The sequence below is a fragment of the Antechinus flavipes genome, chromosome 3 (assembly GCF_016432865.1).
Source record: "Antechinus flavipes isolate AdamAnt ecotype Samford, QLD, Australia chromosome 3, AdamAnt_v2, whole genome shotgun sequence".
In the NCBI taxonomy this organism is placed as follows: Eukaryota; Metazoa; Chordata; class Mammalia; order Dasyuromorphia; family Dasyuridae; genus Antechinus; species Antechinus flavipes.
Genome location: NC_067400.1, coordinates 576,348,101 through 576,371,091, shown reverse-complemented (window position 1 = coordinate 576,371,091; position 22,991 = coordinate 576,348,101). Strand labels below are relative to the sequence as shown.

The 22,991-nt window shown below is 55.4% G+C and overlaps 1 protein-coding gene and 1 long non-coding RNA gene across 4 annotated transcripts in view; both read right to left on the bottom strand.

Annotated features, from left to right (window-relative positions):
* Positions 1-41: 41 nt before the first annotated feature.
* On the bottom strand, positions 42-2,426 carry LOC127558151 (uncharacterized). The gene is made up of 2 exons (XR_007952726.1): positions 2,258-2,426; positions 42-1,435 (listed from the first exon to the last, which is right to left on the bottom strand). It is a non-coding gene; the product is annotated as an uncharacterized LOC127558151 (long non-coding RNA).
* Positions 2,427-4,436: 2,010 nt separating this feature from the next.
* Positions 4,437-22,991, bottom strand: part of FGR (FGR proto-oncogene, Src family tyrosine kinase) — a 20,048-nt gene continuing 1,493 nt past the window's right edge. Inside the window, exons 1-12 of one of the 3 annotated variants that reach the window (XM_051988066.1) lie at positions 21,659-21,997; positions 19,684-19,924; positions 18,311-18,413; positions 16,782-16,880; positions 11,287-11,390; positions 10,981-11,130; positions 10,253-10,408; positions 8,884-9,063; positions 8,723-8,799; positions 8,485-8,638; positions 8,148-8,279; positions 4,437-5,183 (exon numbers count right to left, since the gene is read on the bottom strand). In XM_051988066.1, the coding sequence (XP_051844026.1) occupies positions 4,975-5,183; positions 8,148-8,279; positions 8,485-8,638; positions 8,723-8,799; positions 8,884-9,063; positions 10,253-10,408; positions 10,981-11,130; positions 11,287-11,390; positions 16,782-16,880; positions 18,311-18,413; positions 19,684-19,915 (1,596 nt within the window). In that variant the 5' untranslated portion in view covers positions 19,916-19,924; positions 21,659-21,997 and the 3' untranslated portion in view covers positions 4,437-4,974. Of the gene's footprint in view, positions 5,184-8,147; positions 8,280-8,484; positions 8,639-8,722; positions 8,800-8,883; positions 9,064-10,252; positions 10,409-10,980; positions 11,131-11,286; positions 11,391-16,781; positions 16,881-17,110; positions 17,214-18,310; positions 18,414-19,683; positions 19,925-21,658; positions 21,998-22,991 lie in introns of those variants that run through there. The other 2 variants (XM_051988064.1, XM_051988065.1) reach the window with 2 other exon arrangements.

The following is a 22,991-nucleotide window of genomic DNA, read 5'->3' as shown; positions in this document are numbered from 1 at the left end:
CCGGCCCCGAGAAGCCTGCTTCCCCTGGAAAGCAGAATCCGTTTCAGGTTCAAAGATTTATTAATTGAATAGGAAGCATTAAAAGGTCAGGTATTAATCAAAGAGATGCTTAAGGCTGTCAGAGGCCCTTCTTCAGGTTTGGATCCAGACTCTAGAGTTATCATAAAATATACATCACGTTGGCGCTGGGCCCTAGCGAAGGGGAGCTTGGTGATTTGGCTGCAAGGGTAGGAGGGGCGCCCAGCCCGGGTCTTGCCCCCACATACTGGGGCTTGCCCTTAGGCCCAAGGACCCCACCCAGTCTGAATCACAGGCGAAGGAAGGGGCTGGAAAGCTTCCAGGAATCCATTCCTGGGAGAGGGGAGCAAGGAGAAGGGAAAGCCTGGGGAGGACGTTCCTCTCTCACACGTAAGCAGCCGGTCCGGACTCAGGGAGGCGCCCAATTAGGGCTCCAGTTTTACCCAGCCGGGAGCCCCGAGGGGCTGGGAGCCGGGGCCCTCCTTTCTGCTGTCCATTTTGAGTTCTGTTTTCCACTGGAGGGGTCGTTCTCTCCCTTGGAGAGTAATAGCAGGTGGGGACTCTGGAGAGCTGCTAGGGAGCAATGGGAGGTGGAGGACAGGGGGAGACTCCCTAACGAGGGCAATGGGGTTTGCAGAGCCGGGGAGGGCACCCGTAGCCCAGAGAACACACCACAGCAGGCCCGGGAGGGGACCATCCAGAGCAAACCCAGACTTCTAAAGATGAGGAAACTGAGGCCCGGGAGGGGGAAGAATGTGCCCGCGTGTTGGAGCATTCCAGGGAGCCGATCTGGGAAGGGGAGGCTGGAAGAAGGCTCCAGATCCCACAGGGCTGGACCGGCCCCGACTTCGGCCACGGAGGGTCTCTGCGCCGCCTCGCCGGCCCCCTTAAATAATCCCGACCCCCAGTCTCTCCCCCAAGCCTGAGTGGGGACAAGTGGAATGTGTGGGTCTTCCCACGGGCTGCTGCCGCCACCTGGTGGCAGACCTCAGGTGCCCATCTGGGCCACTTGTGGAAGCTGGGGCCGTCCGGCATCTCCCGCTCCCTCTCCCCTGAGCCCCTTGGGGGGCAGAGGGGGAGGGGAGGGGTGCGCTTGAAGCCGGGGCGCCGTGCCGCCCGCAGGTGCTTCCCCTTAGCCACACGGGCCAAGGCCCAGGAGCCCGCGCAGGAGCAGGAGACTTGGGAGACCCCGAGTCAGCCGCAGGAAGATCCAGAGGGAGGGGGCCGAAGCCAGGGGCCGGGGCAAACCCCCGGGCTGTGGGGCTGGATTGTAGGGCTGAGGGGAAGAGGCCGAGGAGCAGAGGCAGCGGGCCGGACGCCAGTCAGAGCCAGCCCTGAAGCTCAGGGCCGGGGCTGGGGGCAGAGGACAGAAATGGGGGAGAGGGGTCCGGCCCCGGCGCTTCCAACGGTGCTGACCCTGCGGAAAGAACGCAGACGCGGGCAGAGGGGGGAGGGAGGTTCTGCCCCGTCTCCATTTGGGGAAACTGAGGCTCAGAGAGCGCTACAGTCATGGTAGCAAAGCTATGAAGTCAGATCCCTCCAGAGCAGAGTCCCATGGATCCCCCCTTGCTGGGGCCCGGGGCTAAGTGCTACCCGGAGAGCAGGGAGCTCTAGCTCCCTAACTTGGGGTTCCCCACAACCCAGCACAAACCAACCGTCCCCCTCCCTGCTCCTCTTCTCCCCGGCCCAATCATGGTCCAGGAGATGGAGAATGGGGTTTGACTCCCCCACAAAGGTCTCCCCTTGCCTCAGCTGCTGGTGCGAAAATCCCAAGCCCAGAACCTTCCACCCACCCACCCCTGCCCTTAACAGCGCTCCCCCTCCCCCCTGCATTCCTCCCAGCAACAGGAAACCCCCCTCCAGCCCAGACTTCAAACAGCTCCTCCCTCCTGGGCAGGGGGTGTGGGAGGAGAGGGCAGAGAGCAGAGGCCAAAGGTCATCTTTGTTCCTGCCTGAGGTGATGAGGGACCGGGGCTGGGGGAGGAGGGGGGCCGGAGCGGGGCCGGAGGTTCCCTTCTGAATCACAGGCCGGGGCAAGAATGTGCATGGGAAAGAGAATGCCCTTGTCTGTGGCTCTGAGCGCCCGTCTCGAACCCGGCTCCACTTTTGTCTATGGGCTTTCTGGGGAGAGGCGCGGTATGAGTCGGAAATCACAGGATTTGAAGCCAGAGGTCCTGAGGTCAAATTCTGCCCTTTGCCCTTCTACCTGTGACCCCTTTCCGGACCTCAGTTTGCTCACCTGCCACATGAGGGGGTGGGTGACTTCTGAGGCCCCCCACGCGGTCCCTTTCCCCGGGTGTCCCTGCGTGCGTGTGGGGCCGGGCCTTCTCTTGCGTTTTACCTGTGTGCAAGCGTGGGTTTGTGCCCCTTCGGGGTGATTTTCAGGGGAAGTGCACAGTGAATAGTGTCCTCCTGCCTCGGACCGCTGCCCCGCCCCGCGCACCCCTCGCCTGTAAGTCTGTGCCCCCTTCCCAGTCTCCCCCTCCCCGAGGGGCAGGGAGGCCGTCCAGCCCCTCCCCAAGCCCCCCACTCAGGCCGGAGGCTCCCAGGCGCAGGGACCCCAGGAAGGACGGGGACAACGTCCAGAGCGTTGGCGACTCCACACATTTGTGCACTGTGGAGACCAAGCATTTAGTTCAATACTCAGAGGAAATCGGAGTGGGGACAGCTTCCAAGGCGATGATCTCACCTCCTCCAGCAGGAAGGTTCCGAGGAGGGCAGGCTGGCAACAAGAAGTCTGGCGTCCTGCGGCTTTCCAACTCCTCAGCCCCCCAGCAGCTTCCCCGGGAGGGGAGGGATGCTCGGAGGAGGCTGCAGCAGGGGGCCTTCCCCATTCGGAGAGCAGCCTTTGCGGTGTAATGATCCTAACGGGCACGAGAGGGAGCCCGGACACCGCACTGACTGGGCCGCCGAGGCGGGCAAAGGGAGGCAGGTGGGCAGTGCCCACGGGACAAGCCCGGTTTTCTTCATCTGGTGGGCACGGGATGCGTCAGCTGCATCCCTTCACTGAAAGGTCCACGAATGCTGAATGTCCGGCTCAGAGACAGGCCAGTGGGCACCAAGGTTGGTCCAGAAGGATCTTACACTTTCCTGCATAAGAACTTCCCTGACTTCCAAAATTCCGAGTCCATCAGGGAGCTGTCATGGAAGCCCCCCTCAGTTCCCCTCCCATTGACTCCCAAAGCCTCTCACTGGTGACCTACCCTCACGGGCCCGACCTGTTCCCACTGAGCCTTCTCACCCTCGCCCCCCTCTCCGGCCTGCTCCCAATGAGCCCCACGAGCCCTCCCCAGAACCCCCAAGCCCTTTCACCGGTTTTCCCAAGAACCCCCACCGAGACACCCAGCTCTCTTTCGCTGACATCTAATACTTTCCCATTGGTTTGCCAGTCCCACCTCCAGTGATCCTTCAGTCTGCTCCCCTTGCTCCTGAGCTCCTTCCATTGCCTTGGAAAGCCTAAGTCCCATCACCTGATTTCACTGAGCTTCCTTCCCCTATCGGCTTCCACCAACCTATCCAAACTCCCTGCCCCCGAGCTACCCCAACCACTACCTCCCTCCCAGTTCTCCAATCCACCATTGGCTCCCCCTCCTTCAACTCATCCCCTCCATGTTCTTGCTGTTTCTCTCCGCCCCTTCCCCCACCAAAATACAGACCCTGGAGGACGAGAACCATTTATTTTTATTATTGTATCCTAGCACCTAGGACAGATCCTGGCAACACCGTGCTGAATGAATGAATGAAGAAATGCTTTCCTGCCCATCCCTCACCCCCTCTTCCCGCTGACCCTGAGGGTTCTCCCTCTGACTCCGTTTTGGAAGCGGTTCCTCTCAGTCGGGGCCATTCCCCGAGGGTGAGTCACTTGTTATGGTGTTCCCTGAATTAGATGGGCAGCGTGACCTTTGAGAGCAGACTGACGTAGTGGAAAGTCCGCTGGTCTCGAAGTAGGAAGCCCACGACTGGACACCCAGTTCTGCTAGCTGTGTGACCGGACACAAAGCCCTTCACATCTCTGAATTTCTGTTTCCAAGCGTGGCAAATGGGATTGGCGATAATGATGCTCACAATCCTCATCTCCCAGTGGGGCTGGGAATGGTGAGTCCGGAGAAAGGCCGGCTATTGTGTGAGCTCCTCCCTCCCCCCATCACCAAGGACAGCTCACGTTCTCCTCATCCACCTTTGTGCCATCACCTGGCTACGGCTGGTTAGATGGCTGGAGTCCTTGTTACTGATTCCATGAGTGTGGCAGGACGTAAGGCTAATATAACCTTCCCCGGTCCCACTCCGATGGCGTCCCAGCCCTGCTCTCCCAGTCCTCCCCCAGCATGCTCTGCTCCAATCCGAGGGGGCGCTACCTGGTCCTGCTCCTTAATCTCCATTCCCTTCCACTGGTTTCCCTAAGCAAAGAGTATCTCACATGAGAGACAATTTTTTCTTTATTTACAGAATTGATTAAAAAATAAACACACAGGCAATAGAGTATGGTCCTCCTCCCACCCCGCCTCCAGTTCTAGGTACAGCAGCAAAAGAGGCAGAAAGAACCTGGAGGGGACAGAGATGGGGGCCACAAGAGGGGGAAGGACAAATAAGAGGAAAGGGCCTGGGGGGGGGGGTGGGCAGGTATCCAGAGAGGATTGTTAGGGCTCAGGAAAAGGAGGGAGAATGGCTTCATAAATAATAAGGTCAGAGCAGCGGGATCTGGAGTACCAAGGATGGACCTTAAGACTTGGGAAGGCTGAGGATGCACTAGTGAAACCTGAAGATTAAGAAGAGAAAGTCGGAGGCCGTTCAAGTGCATCCTTTTCAGGGCAGTTGGACCTGGAGTAGAAGTAGGGATGGAGAAGGTCCCGGACCTGTTCCCCAGCCAGGCCCTGGAATGGAGCTGCCAAGGGCAGGGAAAGGGCTCAGGAGGAGAGCCCTGGTGGGCAGGGCTCAGGGTGCCCGGCGCTCCATGGGCTAGGACTCGTCCCCTGGCTGGTACTGGGGCTCCGTGGAGGTGAAGTAGTCCTCAAGGAAGGACTGGAGGTATTCAAAAGTCGGCCTCTCCTCCGGGACCTGCCGCCAGGACTGTTCCATGACCTCATACAGAGACGGCGGGCATCCGGGAGGGCACTGCATTCGGTAACCCCGTTCCACCTGCTCCAACACCTCCCGGTTATTCATGCCTGGGAGAAGGAACGGCAAGAGAGAATTCAGCTGGGGGAGGGAAAGCCTCGTCCCCTCCCTCAAACTCGGAAAAGTTCGGGGCCTTGGTGGTGCAGGGAGGGAGCATTCATTACAGTTAGACTCTGTATTCATAACATGGCGCAGCTACTGATTACAGAGCTAACAGGGAATTGGCCCGCAAGATAAGAAGGAAGAAATGAAAAGAACACCGAGTGTCTGTCCTTAAATGCATTCAAGTCTCCTGCTCTAGAAGAGCAACATTCTGCTCCTGAGCTAACTGGAGGACAGACAGACACAATGTCTGCAAGATCTTGGAAAATGGAAGCAGGAGCCCGAGGCTGGAGAAGGGCAGATGTTCCCCCAATTTTCAAAAAAGAATCTGGAATGAGAGATCAGTGATCCTGACTTAAACTCTTCTGGAAATTCTGGAATGGGTCATTAAAGAGATGGTTGGTTTGCTTCTAGAAAGGGAAGCAGCAACACCAAAAGAACCAGCAGAGGGATGGGGGAAGAGGAAAGGGAATAAGCATTTATAGAGTGCCTACTGTGTGCCAGGTATTGTACTACATGCTTTTTACAAATATGATCTCATTTGCAACTTGATCAAGACCAGCAGAGGGATGGAGGAAGAGGAAAAGGAATAAGCATTTATAGAGTGCCTATGTCAGACATTGTACTACATGCTTTTTACAATATGATCTAATTTGGAGATTGATCAAGAATAGGCAATGCACACAAATGCATGCAAAAAATATCCTTATCACCTCCTGACAAGGTTACTGAATCAAAAGATGAGAAGAATGCTGGGGATATATAGCTTACCTAGATTTTGACAAAGCTTTTGAAAAAAGTAGTTTATGCTAGGCTAGATTCAGTGAGATAAGTTCCTAATCAGGTAGTTAGATTTGTTGTTGAACCATGACATCAGGATGTTTCTATGACATGTAAGTGAATTAATTTGAGGGATGGAGGGCTGTGCAAGGTCACCTGCCTCACTTCTCCTCCAGAGCCATCTGGGGCCAATGGGCAGATGTAGATCAGAATGACTGGAGATGGCCCTGGATGCAGTGGGAGAAATCGGCCTTTTTAAGCCAACCTCTTCAACAGATCTCAGTTTGACTGAGGCTGTACCCATTCGTGATTAAGGCTAGGGAACAACTGAGGCAAAGAATGTTCTCTTTCACCTAATCAAAAAAAATCTAAATAAATCAATCAATCTGTCAGAGGAAGATCCTCTGCCCTTCTGGCCAAAGTAGAAATGACTGCTATTTACATTAAATCTGAGTCAATCATTAAATGGGGCTTGGCCTGGGATGTATTTGTGGCCAACCAATCAGAATCAGATTTTGCTAGTGGTTCCCTGTCAATATGATGGGAAAAGCAGTTAAGTGATACAGTGGAAAGACTCCCAGGCCTGGAGTCAGGAAATGGTCTTCCTGACTTTTTGACTTTCTGAGTTCCAATCCAGCCTCAGCCACTTACTAGTTGTGTGATCCTAGGGAGACATTTAACCCTATTTACCTCAGTTTCCTCATCTGTCAAATGAGTAGGAGAAGGAAATGGCAAACTACTCCAGTACCTTTGCCAAGGAAACCCCAAATGGGGTCACAAAGAGTTGGATTTCAATCAAAAAGGATTAAAAAAATTACTAGACAACAAAAAGATAGTAATACAACGAGATAGATTCAGAATCAGTTGAAGGGTTAGATTCCGAATTGTTGCTAATAGTTCCATATGGATGTGCAGGAAATCTCCAATGGAGTGCCCCAAGGATCTATTTTGGGCCCTGTGCTATTGAACATTTTTACAAATAACTTACAAAAAAGGCATAGATAACAACATCAAAATTGCAGATTCCATTCTTCTGGACAGGATAGCTAATACATTGGATCCCATACAAAACAAATCTTAAAAGACTTTTCTGGGCTAGAGTATAAAGGCACATCTAATATGATGAAATTCTATAAGGATAAATGGAAATTCTATAAGGATAAATGAAATTCTATAAGGATAAAAGGATAGCCTTATACTTGCATATCAAAAATCAATTTCCCAGTTTCAGGATTGGAAAAGCATAATTAAATAGTAGTTTGTCTTAAAAAGAAAAAGAAAAAGAGCAACTAGTTGGTGCAGTGGATAGAGCACCAGCCCTGAAGTCAGGAGGACCTGAGTTTAAATGTGACCTCAGACACTTAACACTTCCTAGCTGTGTCACCCTCGGCAAGTCACTTAATACCAATTGCGGAAGGAAGGAAGGAAGGAAAAAAGGGAGAAAGGAGGAAGGAAGGAAGGAAGGAAGGAAGGAAGGAAGGAAGGAAGGAAGGAAGGAAGGAAGGAAGGGAGGGAGGGAGGGAAGGAGGGAAGAAAGGAAGAAGGGAGGAAGGGAGGAAGGGAGGAAGGGAGGAAGGAAAGAAGGGAGGAAAGGAGGAAGGAAGGAAGGGTAAGAAAGGGGAAAAAAGATCTATGGGTATTAGATTATAGGGTTAAAATCAAGATGAGTTGATTGTAGGTTGTAGCAGCCAGAAAACAACAAATGGGATCTTCTGCTGCTTTAAGAGAGGCAGAACTTCCTGAAATAAGGGAGGAGATAGACATATTATCCATCCTTCAGAATCTTTAGACCGAAGGGGGAATATCGTCTTTAGCCCTGGGGACCACAGTTGAAGAAGGAGGTTGATAAGCTGGAGAGTCAGAAGGATAACGGTGGGATGGGGAAGGGCTGTGCAATCATGTCGTATGAGGATCATTGAAGAAGCAGGAGATGTTTCGAAAACTATTCAACTTCTTGAGATATTATCATTCTCCTATGTGAGGTTGGTAGGATCGGGGAAGTTAGATCAGAAAACATCTGCTAGGTCTCTAGCCATGGTCCGAGCCTGCCTTAAGGGCAGAAGAGAAGCCCTTCCTCACTCCCTAATTCGCACCCTCGGCTCTCACTGCCTCCCCAAGGCCCTGAGGGGTACCTGGGTAGGGGACCCGGCCCTTGGTGATGAGTTCCGTGAGCAGGATCCCAAAAGACCAGACATCCGACTTGATGGTGAACCTGCCAAAGAGCGCGGCCTCTGGAGCTGTCCACTTGATGGGAAATTTGGCACCTTGAGGGAAGAAAGCAAGAGTGAAGAAGCCCAAGAGGAGAATGGCAGGCCCAAGGAGCCCCCCTAAGGGGAGCACGGGGAGCACTGAGAGCACTGGGAGCACTAGGAACATAGGGAGCACTGGGAGCATGGGGATCACGGGGAGTGAGGAGAAAGGTTATGGGGGCGTGGGGGGGTTCTGGGCCTGGGGAACAGACGGGGGCACCTTGGCGGGGGTTGTACTCATTATCCTCAATGAGCCGGGCCAGCCCAAAGTCGGCGACCTTGCACACTAGTCTGTCCCCCACCAGGATGTTGGCTGCCCGCAGGTCTCGGTGAATGTAATTCATGAGCTCCATGTACGCCATCCCTGCGGCCACCTGGATACCACAGAAGCCACCTTAGGGGGTGCAGGGGTGGGACCAAAACCCCACAGGGGGCTAAAACCCACCCCCACCCCTTACCTGGGCCGCCATGTCTACTAGGTAGGGCAGAGTCAGGTCGCGGCCTTCCCCCTCCTTGAGGAATTCCAGCAGACTCCCTAGGGGGGAACCAGGCCTCAGTTACCTCCCGAGTCCCCGAGTCCGGCTCCAGCACCCTGCCCCGCCGGCCAGCTCCCACTCACCGTGGCTCATGTACTCCGTGATGATGTAGATGGGCTCCTCCGACACCACGGCGTACAGCTGCACCAGCTTGTCGTGGCGCAGCCGCTTCATGATCTGGGCCTCCTCCAGGAAGGCCGGCGCAGACATCGTGCCCGGCTTCAGGGTCTTCACGGCCACCTTGGTGCAGCCGTTCCAAGTGCCTGCCAACGGGGGGAGAGGGGAGGGGCGTGGGGGAGGGGAGGGGCCCAGAGGCGGGGCAGCCTGCAGCCCCCCAAATGGCTGTGCAAAGTGGTGGGCTCTTCTGCCAGCACAACGTTTCCCTTCATAAACAGTCCCGCCCTGCTGCACTATGTGCTCAGGGCCCTCCTTGGTCTGACATCTTAGTTCTAAAATCCTTTCCACCTCTGGCAGTCTGTTCTAAGGTCTGTGTTCTAGCTCTGACATTCTCTGTTCTAAAGTCCCTTCCAGCTCTGATCGTCTATGTCAGGGGTCCTCAAACAGGGGCCACTTCACTGTCCCTCAGACTGCTGGAGGGCCAGACTAGTAAAAACCAAAACTTTGTTCTGTGGGCCTTTAAATAAAGAAACTCCATAGCCCTGGGTGAGGGGGATAATCGTCCTCAGCTGCCGCATCTGGCCCTCAGGCATAGTTTGAGGACCTCTAGTCTATGTTCTAGCTCTGACATTCTATGTTCTAAAATCTTTTCCAGCTCTTTCTGTGTTCTATGTACTGAGGATCCTTCCAGCTTTCACATTCTATGTTCTAAAGTCCCTCCCAATTCTGACATGTTATACTTTAAAGTCCCTCCCAGTTCTGACATCTCAGGTTCTAAGGGCCCTCCCAGCTCTGACATCCTGGGTTCTAAGGGCTCTCCCAGCTCTAACATTCCATGTTCTAAGGGGCCTCCCAACTCCGACATCCCATGTTCTAAGGGCCCTCCCAGCTCTGACATCCCGGGTTCTAAGGGCTCTCCCAGATCTGACATCCCATGTTCTAAGGGGCCTCCCAACTCTGACATCCCATGTTCTAAGGGCCCTCCCAGCTCTGACATCCCGGGTTCTAAGGGCCCTCCCAGCTCTGACATCCTGGGTTCTAAGGCCTTTCCAGCTCTGACCTCCTGGGTTCTAAGGGCCCTCCCAGCTCTGACCTGGGTTCTTTGTACTGAATACTGTGCACTATGTATTCTAAGCTCCTTTCCAGCTCTGACATTCTATTACCCTAAGCACCCCCCAGTTCTGGGTTCCAATATTGCCCACTAAACCTCCTCACCCATCCCCAGTCCACGCCCCTCTACCACTCACTCCCTGCACCCAGAACTAGCCTCCCCATGGGGTCCCCACCTCCCACAGGACCTTCGAGCTTTCCCTGCTCAAAGGGACGCCTTCGTACCCATCCACACATCCCCGAAGCAGCCCATGCCCAGTTTTTTGTCCAAGGTGATGGAGTCTCTGCTGATCTCCCAGGCGTCTTTACCCAAGCCCAGGGTTCCTGGTTTCATGACAACACAAGGCTTCGTGAGGAGGTAACAAAGTCCGTCGTTGACTTCTAGAAGATCACAGGAGAGAAAATGAGCAAGGTGGAGGACCCCAGCTTCTGGGTCCCCACTGGCCGAGGACTATGGTGGTTAATCATTCCTTCACTGAATAGCCACTGATTAAGTCCCTGCTGTATGCAAGGTCAGGTGATATAGTGACTAGCTTGGAGTAAGAAGAGTTTTGTTCAAATCCGCTTCTGACTCACTCTGACTCTGCGACCCTGGATGAGTCAATGACTCTTGTGATTGAAAAAACTCCCTAAAACCTTAAATTGCTAGTAAATAAAAAGCTTTAATAAAAAAATTTTTAAATGATAAATATTGTTAATCTGCACTAGGAGAGGTAGTTTCCGCACTAGACATTCTCTATATAAATTAGATCAGAAGTCTAGATCCCCTAGCCCTCATCAGGCGCAAGGAAGGAGAAATCCTACATCGGTCAGAGTTTTGGGGTGGGAGGTGAGGGTCCCTCTTCTAGATCTAGCAGATCTACTTTAAGGGGCGCGAGGGTGAGGGTCTCTCTTCCGCAACCCCCTTACAGTAGGTCCTCCCTGCACTCCATCCCATAACCACATTTACTCACCGGTGTAGTGCTCCACCAACTTCTGGACGGACTCAAACTGGGCCCGCGTGGTGATGTAATACCCGCCATTGTCCAGTTTACGGATCTTGTAATGTTTTATGTGGTCCCCTTTATTCTCATCCCAGTCCCTCATGGACAGAGAATAGGCCCCTAGAGGGGTAAGGGCAGAGAGGGAAGGAGGAGAGGAGGCTGAAATAAACATTTGCCTTCTTCCCTCCATCAGAGGGACACCAAGGGGTGAGGGGCTTCCCAGAGGTTCGATTCCATCCCTTCCACCACACCCCACCCGCTCCCCACGCCTCCCACCTTGAGTAGTCTCGCTTTCCCGGATAAGAAAGGTTCCTCGAGGGTTGCTGGGGCCCAGCAGCTGCCTTTCAGCCTCCTTTCGACTTATTTTCCCAAAGTACCACCTGGGGAAAAGGGAAGGCCCACACAGGACCAAGTGAGGAAGGCCCCAGGGAGGATGGAGCAATACCTGGAGCAGTCACAGGTATTGAAACCACTGCCTCAACCATCTCATTGTTAAGGATCAAGGATTTAGAAGGGAGATCTGAGAGATTTTCAGTTATGGGATTACAGACTCTCAGAGCTCCACCTGGTACCTGATGGAAGATGGGCTCGGAGCAGAGATATCAAATTCAAGGCCCACAGGCAGCTACACACTCCTGTGAAACTCTCAAGTGCCTAGAATTGCACATATTTAACCTACATCAGACGGCTTGCTTCTTGAGGAGGGGGGAGGTAAGGGAGAGAGATAGAAAAATCTGGAGCACAGCCTTACAAAAATGAATGTTGAAAACTATCTTTACATGTATTTAGAAAAATAAAATACTATTGAAAAAAGAAACTCCCCAGTATAGCCAGAAGCAGATCAAAATGAAATTGGGACATGTTTTAACAGAAAATATAAGAACGCAACTCAACACAGATGATGTTAATTTGTAGTTTTCTAAATCAATAAGCTGAGTGCAGGGATCCATTTCTATTAGAATTAGCATTCCTCAACAAGTCACTATTCCATTCTCCTCTGGACAGAACCCAAGGCTTTCCTATTATCCCAATCCACTTTTTAAAAAAATTACTCTTAGGTGAGTTTTCTCTCAAGTCCAATCTTTTCTCACAACAGTCCTGCTAATGCTTGAAGAGGGCAATCATCCCTTCTCTTTTTCAGGTTAAACATCATGTTAAAACTCTTTCACTGATTTTGATCTATCTTCAGACCCCTCCTCATGCTGGTTGGGGGATGCATTCACTGCCTCCTCACTGATCTCCTGGAGCTCTCACCTAACTTTCTCCTTTCTCTCCAGTCAGGAATGACCGCCTCCTCCAGGAAGCCTTTCTGGATTCACCCTTAGGGCTTTGCCACCCACCTGTAGCTTCCCCCAGAGACACCCTTTCTGGTACCTTACAGCTGAAGTTTCCTTTCATATACTGCCTCCCACAATTAGAGTGTTAGTATCTTGAACCCTGGAAAATGTCTGGTTTTTTTTTCTATTGGTATCTCCGGTTCTTAGCATACATCTTAGCACATAATAAACACTTAATAAATGCCTTTTCCTTTGTTCATTCATTCCTTCATCCCTTGGCTATGTTCTTCCCACTCTGCTGTGTTTTAAATTTATTTCTGTACTGTCTCCTCCATCAGACAGGAAGCGCCGGGAGCAACGTCTCCCCGATCCCTAAGAGCTAGATTAGTCTCTCTCTCCTCCAGCTCCTCAAGGTCCTAAACTATGGATTCCAGAACAGAACAGAACGCTCCTTCCTGAGACCAAGGCCGGCCGTCTTGATCTCTTCCCTTCTGGACCCTCCCTTAACGCAGCCTGAGCTTCCATTGCCTTTTTGATCAACAGCTCTCTCTCTCCCCGAGTTTATATAATACATCAGTCTTTTGGAGGGAGGAGGTTGATGTGACACGTACACAAGTGAGTATAAAGTGGATTCAAAATAATTTCAAAAGGGAGCGAGGAGAGATGTGGGAGGGGGATCAGGGAAAGACCTGTGTGGGAAGGATACCTGGGCCGCGCTTTGGATGGAGCTGGAGACTCTGCACTGTGGAGGTGGAGTGGGTTACATAAAGAGTGAGCGGGTCAACGTGGCTGGAACAGAGAATGGAGGAAGGGGCTTCTCCTACCAGCAGCCACCATGGCTCCATTCCGGGACTCCAGCCACCCCCTCTGGATGGATCATTTCCTCCCTGACCCCCTGCGTCTCCAACAGGCTGGCTACAAGTCTCCCCCTATTGTCAGGCTTCTATCATCTGTCTCATAATCCCCCCCCCCTAGAACATCCCTGTTCTCTCAACGGTCTCCCCCCTGCCAGTTTTCCAGCCTCAGGAGCCCAGGCTGTCTCTCGCTTTACCCCTTCCTTCCCCCCATTACATCCCTGAGTGGTGAGGATGCTTTTGCTGCTTTTTGTTCCTCCGGCGCTTGGCCCAGTAACTAGCACATGATGTTTTATTGTTCAGCCACTTTGTGACCCCATCTGGGCTTTTCTTGGCAAAGGTTTGCGGTGTTCTTCTCCGGCTCGTTTGGAGGAAACTGAGACAAAATGCCTTGCCCAGACAGGCGGCGTCTGAGGCCAGATTTGAATTCATCTTTCCTGCTTCCAAATCCCTCTGTCCACCGCACCCCCCAGCTGCCCCCGGCACACAGTAGGTGCTTCCTAAGTATCCACTGCTCCACTGATCCGAGAGCATCCCCAGGCTCTGCGGAATCTTCCTCGCTGAGTTTCTCCAATCGCGAGTTTCCCTCTTGTCCTCCCTGTTCCCACGGTGACCATTGTAGTTCAAGCTCTCATCATCTCTCGCCTAGCCTGCAGTAATAGCTTCTTAAGTGCCTTCAGTCTTCCCCCCTTGAATCTCTCAGGCAGAACAGACTGCTTTTTTCTCCAGACCCAGCTCTGATTGCATCACTCTCTGCTCAGACACCTTCAATAGCTCCTTGCTGCCTGCAGCCTATTCTGCAACCTTCCGAGTTTAGCTTTCCAGGCCCTCCCCGATCTGGCTTCCACCGCCTTTGCAGCCAGACGCCCCCCTCACATAGCCAGTGCTCCAGACAAAACAGATTACTCACCACTCCCTGAGCATTCTAGATGCTTCCCTGCCCTTTGTTCCCCACCTAGAATGCTTCCCTCCAACTCTCTAAACCTTTCAGGATGCAGCTCATGTCCCACATTCTCCGGGAAGCTCTGCCCGGGCTCCTTCCCCTATTGCCAGCCCTCGCCTCCCTCCCGTGCAACCAAATCTCTTCTTCCGAATTGTAACAGCATTCACTGCCTGTGGGTAGGAACCGCACATGGCCCAATCATGTTAGTATTGTTCCTTATCACAGGATGTCAGGGATGCAGGGGTCCTCAGAACCCAGGAGGTCAGAGCTGGGAGGGCCCTTAGAACCCAGGAGGTCAGAGCTGGGAGGGCCCTTAGAACCCAGGATGTCAGAGGTGGGAGGGCCCTTAGAACCCAGGATGTCAGAGCTGGGAGAGGCCTTAGAACACAGGAGGTCAGAACTGGGAGGGCCCTTAGAACCCAGGAGGTCAGATGGGAGGGCCCTTAGAACCCAGGAGGTCAGAGCCGGGAGGGCCCTTAGAACCCAGGATGTCAGAGCTGGGAGGGCCCTTAGAACCCAGGAGGTCAGAGCTGGGAGGGCCCTTAGAACCCAGGAGGTCAGAGCTGGGAGGGCCCTTAGAACCCAGGAGGTCAGAGCCGGGAGGGCCCTTAGAACCCAGGATGTCAGAGCTGGGAGGGCCCTTAGAACCCAGAATGTCAGAGCTGGGAGGGCCCTTAGAACCCAGGATGTCAGAGCTGGGAGGGCCCTTAGAACCCAGGAGATCAGAGCTGGGAGGGCCCTTAGAACCCAGGAGGTCAGAGTGGGAGGGCCCTTAGAACCCAGGAGGTCAGAGCTGGGAGGGCCCTTAGAACCCAGGAGGTCAGAGCTGGGAGGGCCCTTAGAACCCAGGATGTCAGAGCTGGGAGAGGCCTTAGAACACAGGAGGTCAGAACTGGGAGGGCCCTTAGAACCCAGGGAGTCAGAGCTGGGAGGGCCCTTAGAACCCAGGGAGTCAGAGCTGGGAGGGCCCTTAGAACCCAGGAGGTCAGAGTGGGAGGGCCCTTAGAACCCAGGAGATCAGAGCCGGGAGGGCTCTTAGAACCCAGGATGTCAGAGCTGGGAGGGCCCTTAGAACCCAGGATGTCAGAGCTGGGAGGGCCCTTAGAACCCAGGAGGTCACAGCTGGGAGGGGCCTTAGAACCCAGGGAGTCAGAGCTGGGAGGCCTTAGAACCCAGGAGGTCAGAGCTGGGAGGGCCTTTAGAACCCAGGAGGTCACAGCTGGGAGGGGCCTTAGAACCCAGGAGGTCAGAGCTGGGAGGGCCTTTAGAACCCAGGATGTCAGAGCTGGGAGGGCCCTTAGAACCCAGGAGGTCAGAACTGGGAGGGCCCTTAGAACCCAGGGAGTCAGAGCTGGGAGGGCCCTTAGAACCCAGGGAGTCAGAGCTGGGAGGGCCCTTAGAACCCAGGAGGTCAGAGTGGGAGGGCCCTTAGAACCCAGGAGATCAGAGCCGGGAGGGCCCTTAGAACCCAGGATGTCAGAGCTGGGAGGGCCCTTAGAACCCAGAATGTCAGAGCTGGGAGGGCCCTTAGAACCCAGGATGTCAGAGCTGGGAGGGCCCTTAGAACCCAGGATGTCAGAGCTGGGAGGGCCCTTAGAACCCGGGAGGTCAGAGCCGGGAGGGCACTTAGAACACGGGATGTCAGAGCTGGGAGGGCCCTTAGAACCCAGGATGTCAGAGCTGGGAGGGCCCTTAGAACCCAGGAGGTCAGAGCTGGGAGGGCCCTTAGAACACAGGAGGTCAGAACTGGGAGGGCCCTTAGAACCCAGGAGGTCAGAGCTGGGAGGGCCCTTAGAACCCAGGATGTCAGAGGTGGGAGAGGCCTTAGAGCCCAGGAGGTCAGAGCTGGGAGGGCCCTTAGAACCCAGGATGTCAGAGCTGGGAGAGGCCTTAGAGCCCAGGAGGTCAGAGCTGGGAGGGCCCTTAGAACCCAGGAGGTCAGAGCTGGGAGGGCCCTTAGAACCCAGGAGGTCAGAGCTGGGAGGGCCCTTAGAACCCAGGAGGTCAGAGCTGGGAGGGCCCTTAGAACCCGGGAGGTCAGAATTGGGAGGGCCCTTAGAACCCAGGAGGTCAGAGCTGGGAGGGCCCTTAGAACCCAGGAGGTCAGAGCTGGGAGGGCCCTTAGAACCCAGGAGGTCAGAGCTGGGAGGGCCCTTAGAACCCAGGAGGTCAGAGCTGGGAGGGCCCTTAGAACCCGGGAGGTCAGAATTGGGAGGGCCCTTAGAACCCAGGAGGTCAGAGCTGGGAGGGCCCTTAGAACTCAGGAGATCAGAGCTGGGAGGGGTCTTAGAACCCAGGAGATCAGAGCCGGGAGGGCACTTAGAACACGGGATGTCAGAGCTGGGAGGGCCCTTAGAACCCAGGATGTCAGAGCTGGGAGGGCCCTTAGAACACGGGATCTCAGAGCTGGAAGTACAGAGACAGATGACAGAATGTCAGAGCTGCGAAGGCTGAGTACACAATGATTTCAGATGTCATAAAGAAAACCCTGGTGTGCCCTGTCTCCCCAGCTAGATGGGAAGTTTGCTGAGTGCAGGGACAGCGTGCTCCTTCCCACCCCTCTAAGCCCACATGCCTCCCCCCCAGCCCCTCCAGGACAATAAGGAGGGCCGGGCAGCTGGGCAGTCCCAGGAAGCCAGACCCCCGCCCCCCGGGTCGCACGTTCCGGCCTGGAACAGGCCCAGAGCCCTCACTCACTCTTCTGCCTGGATGGAGTTCACAGGAGCCACATAGTTGCTGGGGATGTATCCAGTGCGTCCGGAGCTCAGGGATCTGGCCTCCCACCAGTCGCCCTCGCTGCAAGGACAGATGGAAGGGCGGGCTGAGCAGCTGTCCCGCTCTGCCCGCTCTCCAGACAGGAGAAATGGGGCGCGGGGCTGGCAGGCTCTGCTGGAGCCCAGGGGCTGATGGAGGGCGGTCCGAGCAGCCGACGTTGGCGAGCCCCCCACCCGTGCCCCGCTCTCCCCAGGCCGAGAAGGGGCTGCGGGGGAAGCTCTGTCCCTGGCACAGCCGCCCGGCTCACTCACGTGTTGTTGAGGATGTGGAATTTTTCTCCTTTGGTGAAGGTGAGGTCATCGGCAGTCCTGGCATCGTACCCATAAAGAGCCACGAAGAGGGTCACCCCGGCCCCTGCAGGAGAGGAGGCACAGTGTGGCCAGGCTCTGGGACCCACCTGGCCTTGGGGACCCACCCGGCCTCTGGGACCCACCAGGCCTCAGGGACCCACCCGGCCCTGGGGACCCACCCAGCTTCCGAGACCCACCAGGCCTCGGGGACCCACCTGGCCTTGGGGACCCACCAGGCCTCCGGGACCCACCAGCCTCAGGGACCCACTGGCCTCAGGGACCCATCAGGCCTCCGGACCCACCGGCCTCAGAGACCCACCGGCCTCAGGGACCCACCAGGCCTCCGGACCCACCTGGCCTTGGGGACCCACCCGGCTTCCAGGACCCACCAGGCCTCCGGGACCCACCAGGCCTCAGGGACCCACCCAGCTTCCAGGACCCACCAGGCCTCCGGGACCCACCAGGCCTCAGGGACCCACCCAGCTTCCGAGACCCACCAGGCCTTGGGGACCCACCTGGCCTCAGGGACCCACCAGGCCTCCAGACCCACCAGCCTCAGAGACCCACCCGGCCTCAGGGACCCACCAGGCCTCCGGACCCACCGGCCTCTAGCCCCTGAGCCTGCGGCCTCCCCTCCTCACCGCCCCTGCTCTGGTCCCCAGGCCCCCCCACAGGGCCCCTCCCCCGGGCCCTCTCCCCTCTCGGGGCACCCTCTCTGGGTAACCGCAGGCCCCAGTGCTTCTGTTCCCCATCTGTGACTCCCAGGGCCCGCAGGGGCCCTCCCCACCCCGTTCTCTGGCTCTGGGATACGGGTCCGGGCCCTCCTAGAGCAGACACCCACATTTCCTCCCTCACATGGTGGGGACTCCAAAGCCCACAGGGTCCCTCTCAGATTCCAGGCTCCCCAAAGGCAGGGGGTGGGGTCCCCCAAACCTGGGAGCTTTGGCCCTTCCTCTTCCTCCCGAGCTCTGCCCGAGCCCCAAGCTCTGCCCACGTGAGTCGGGCCCGGGGCTGGCAGGCTCTGCTGGAGCCCAGGGGCTGATGGAGGGTGGTCCGAGCAGCCGACGTTGGCGAGCCCCCCACCCGTGCCCCGCTCTCCCCAGGCCGAGAAGGGGCTGCGGGGGAAGCTCTGTCCCTGGCACAGCCGCCCGGCTCACTCACGTGTTGTTGAGGATGTGGAATTTTTCTCCTTTGGTGAAGGTGAGGTCATCGGCAGTCCTGGCATCGTACCCATAAAGAGCCACGAAGAGGGTCACCCCGGCCCCTGCAGGAGAGGAGGCACAGTGTGGCCAGGCTCTGGGACCCACCCGGCTTCCAGGACCCACCAGGCCTCCGGGACCCACCCGGCCTCCAGACCCACCAGCCTCAGAGACCTACCGGCCTCAGGGACCCACCGGCCTCAGGGACCCACCAGCCTCAGAGACCCACCGGCCTCAGGGACCCACCAGGCCTCCGGACCCACCAGCCTCAGAGACCCACTGGCCTCAGAGACCCACCGGCCTCAGGGACCCACCGGCCTCAGGGACCCACCGGCCTCAGGGACCCACCAGCCTCAGAGACCCACCGGCCTCAGGGACCCACCAGGCCTCCGGACCCACCAGCCTCAGAGACCCACCGGCCTCAGAGACCCACCGGCCTCAGGGACCCACCGGCCTCAGGGACCCACCGGCCTCAGGGACCCACCAGCCTCAGAGACCCACCGGCCTCAGGGACCCACCGGCCTCAGGGACCCACCAGGCCTCCGGACCCACCGGCCTCAGAGACCCACCGGCCTCAGGGACCCACCAGCCTCAGGGACCCACCAGGCCTCCGGACCCACCAGCCTCAGAGACCCACCGGCCTCAGGGACCCACCAGGCCTCCGGACCCACCGGCCTCAGGGACCCACCGGCCTCAGGGACCCACCAGCCTCAGAGACCTACCGGCCTCAGGGACCCACCCGGCCTCAGGGACCCACCCGGCCTCAGGGACCCACCAGCCTCAGAGACCCACCCGGCCTCCGGACCCACCGACCTCAGGGACCCACCCAGCTTCCGGGACCCACCGGCCTCTAGCCCCTGAGCCTGCGGCCTCCCCTCCTCACCGCCCCTGCTCTGGTCCCCAGGCCCCCCCACAGGGCCCCTCCCCCGGGCCCTCTCCCCTCTCGGGGCACCCTCTCTGGGTAACCGCAGGCCCCAGTGCTTCTGTTCCCCATCTGTGACTCCCAGGGCCCGCAGGGGCCCTCCCCACCCCGTTCTCTGGCTCTGGGATACGGGTCCGGGCCCTCCTAGAGCAGACACCCACATTTCCTCCCTCACATGGTGGGGACTCCAAAGCCCACAGGGTCCCTCTCAGATTCCAGGCTCCCCAAGGGCAGGGGGTGGGGGCCCCCAAAGCTGGGAGCTTCGGCCCTTCCTCTTCCTCCCGAGCTCTGCCCGAGCCCCAAGCTCTGCCCACGTGAGTCGGGCCCGGGGGGGGGTCTGGGCCGATGGGAGTGCCGGGAGGCACCCAGAGCTTTGGGGGTGACCCTCCTGCCCCCTCTCCCCCAGCACTGACCTGCGATGCCTCCAGGTTTGGGGGGGATGGCAGTCAGGAAGGACGACCCGCTGAGTATTTGCTGGGGGCAATGGCTGATGCTGGGCACGTGGGAGGGAGACGAGGAGGTGACCCTGGTTGGCTCGGGACTGTAGCGGTCCCCATAGCCTTGCCCCCCTTTCGCAATGTCCTCGTGGAGGGCCTCAAGCTTGGCGTCCGATCCAGCCTTCTCCTTGCAGGGCACGCAGCCCATGGCGGGAGCCTGTCGGGGCAGAGAGGGGGATGGAGGGCGCTCGCCTTCAGGGGCCGAATGCTGCATCCTCCGCACTGCAGAGGCGGCCTGCTCCTGGGCCAGGACCGGGAGCCCCCCGGGTACCCCAGAGGCCGGACTCCGCCCTGGTGGCTCCCAGCTCCCGGCAGGAAAATCATAACGGAGGCGACAGTTACCTTAGCAATTCACCCTTAGAGGGGGGCTTGGGACAGCAGGAGGGTGAACGGCCTGCCGGGACACCCAGCGGGTGCGAGGGCAGGGCTAGACAGAACCCGGGTGCTCCTTTCGGCCCCGCCTCGCGGCTTCAAACAGCCATTGTTTGTGATGTAATTGTCAGGGGGCAGCCAGGGTGGTTCCCACCCCAGAAACACATACAGCCGACCGTGGGACCCTGAACAAGTCACCGCCCTCTCCGGGCAACTCTAAAAGTGGTAAATAGTGATCTTCAACGGTGGGGGGAGCTTCCCTAGGAGCTCCCTAAACCGTGAAATCACAGGTACCCAACACTACTAATTAAACATACACACACACACATACACGCTAATGACATGCATATGTACTAAGCACACAAACACATATACATTAGTCACATATGTACACATACCAATCACATACACACCAATTCCACAATACATTAATTGCATATATACACATATTAATTACATACATATATACTAATTATACAATACATTAATTACACATATACACACATTAATTACACACATATATACTAATTATACAATACATTAATTACACATATACACACATTAATTACATACATATATACTAATTACACATATACACACATTAATTACACACATATATACTAATTACACATATTAATTACATACATGCTAATTACACATATACATTAATTACACATATACACATATTAATTACACCCATATATACTGATTACACATATACATTAATTCCACATGTACACACATTAATTACACAATACATTAATTGCATATACACATAACTACATGTGTATATACTAATTACACATATTAATTACATACATGCTAATTACACATATACATTAATTCCACATGTACACACATTAATTACATACATATATACTAACTACACGTGTACATTAATTGCATATATACACATATTAATTACACCCACATATACTAATTACACGTGTACATTAATTGCATATATACACATATTAATTACACCCACATATACTAATTACACGTGTACATTAATTGCATATATACACATATTAATTACACCCACATATACTAATTACACGTGTACATTAATTGCATATATACACATATTAATTACACCCACATATACTAATTACACGTGTACATTAATTGCATATATACACATATTAATTACACCCACATATACTAATTACACGTGTACATTAATTGCATATATACACATATTAATTATACCCATATATACTGATTACACGTGTACATTAATTGCATATATACACATGTTAATTACATACACATATGCTAATTACACACATACATTAATTACACATATATATTCCTGCCAAGCACCAGATCATACTAAGCTCTGGGGATACAAAAAGAAAGAAGAGACAATCCCCGCACTCAAGGAGTTTACAATCTAATGGGAAGGGGCGTGGACAACATGCAAGTAAGTATGTACAAAAGAAGCCAGATGCGGGATTGTTGTTCGCCCTTCGTTCTCAGAGGCTTGAAGGTATCGCGGGACGACGCCTTGACTTACACGCGCTGGGCAGAGTTCTCAGCCTCAGTCTTTCCTCCAGGGTCATTGGAGTCCAGGGGCAAGGCAAACGTCCGAGACAACTGGAAATGGCTGCATGTAGGATCAATGGGAAAAAATGGATGGAGGAAAGCCTGACGGCTACTGCTGACAAACCCCTCTTGGCAGTGACTGGAGCAGGAGGTGTCTGCAATCAGGGAGCTCGGGGCAAAGGTCCTGCCTCGGACCCACCCCAGCTGGGGGCCGCTCACCTGGCCTCTCTCCAAGACCACTGTAGCTAAGTAGCAGCAGCTTCTGCAGCGGGATTTCCCCGTAATGATAAAATCATAAGCCTGGACTAATAATAATAATCGCTTCCTTACGAATAAGTGCAGCTGTTCCTACGGTACATTACGCTACATCAGCAACTAGACGGCCCAGAGCCTGGGCCTGAGCTCGGGAATGTGGGGGTCCAATCCGGCCTTGGAGACCCGTAGCTGGGTCACTAGCCCCTTTGTCTCAGCTGCTTCATCTGTAAAATGGGGATAACAACAGTACCCGCGTCCCAGCTGGTTATGGGGTCAGATGGGACGGCAACTGGACAGCGGGTAGCAGGTGGCGGGCCATAGCCGGAGCTCTATAATTGTCAGTATTATTCTTATTATTGTTACAGCCCATCGCGCGGGAGCTCCCAGCAAGGGCCTCCCAGCCGGAAGGGGACTCGCTTTCCCATTCACACCCTAGAGCGAGATGTTCTTGGGCTTGGGGGGCAGCTCTCCAGAGCCGCCTCGCCTGGTTTTGAGGCCCCGGGGCTCGGCCCAGCCTGGTCAGCCCCTCTCTGACACACGCAGAGCCTGTGAGTCACTTCTCCAGGCTACACCGCGAGGAGGGAGCTGAGGCGGGACCCGAACCCCGGTTCTGACTCCAAATTCAACTTCTGCCAAAATTCCAAGGCCCCGTGATGCCTCGGGGGCGGTCACCTCCCCCTCCCCGCCCCCAGCCCTTCCCAGCCAGCATTTAATACATTGCAGCCGTCGAAACAGTTCCTTGCCAGTGGTCAGCCTTCCCCGCCATGACCCCGGCCAAACTTAGCTGGGCCGGTCCCCAGACGTGCTTTTTTCCAGGGCTCCTGACCTAAGTATTTCCAGCTGGGCGGGCCGGCCCGGCTGTGTTCCCTCCCCGCTGTCTCCCAGACCAGCCATCCGAGGAGGACTTGAGGGGAGCAACAACAACGACGGCAAGAAGCCTCACAACCTCCGACAGACTCGGAAACGGATTTCTGGGGGGCTCACCCCTTTCAGGCTCAGCACACCGCTCTTGGTGACCTCTCGGGGGGACAGTCCCAAACCACTGGGTT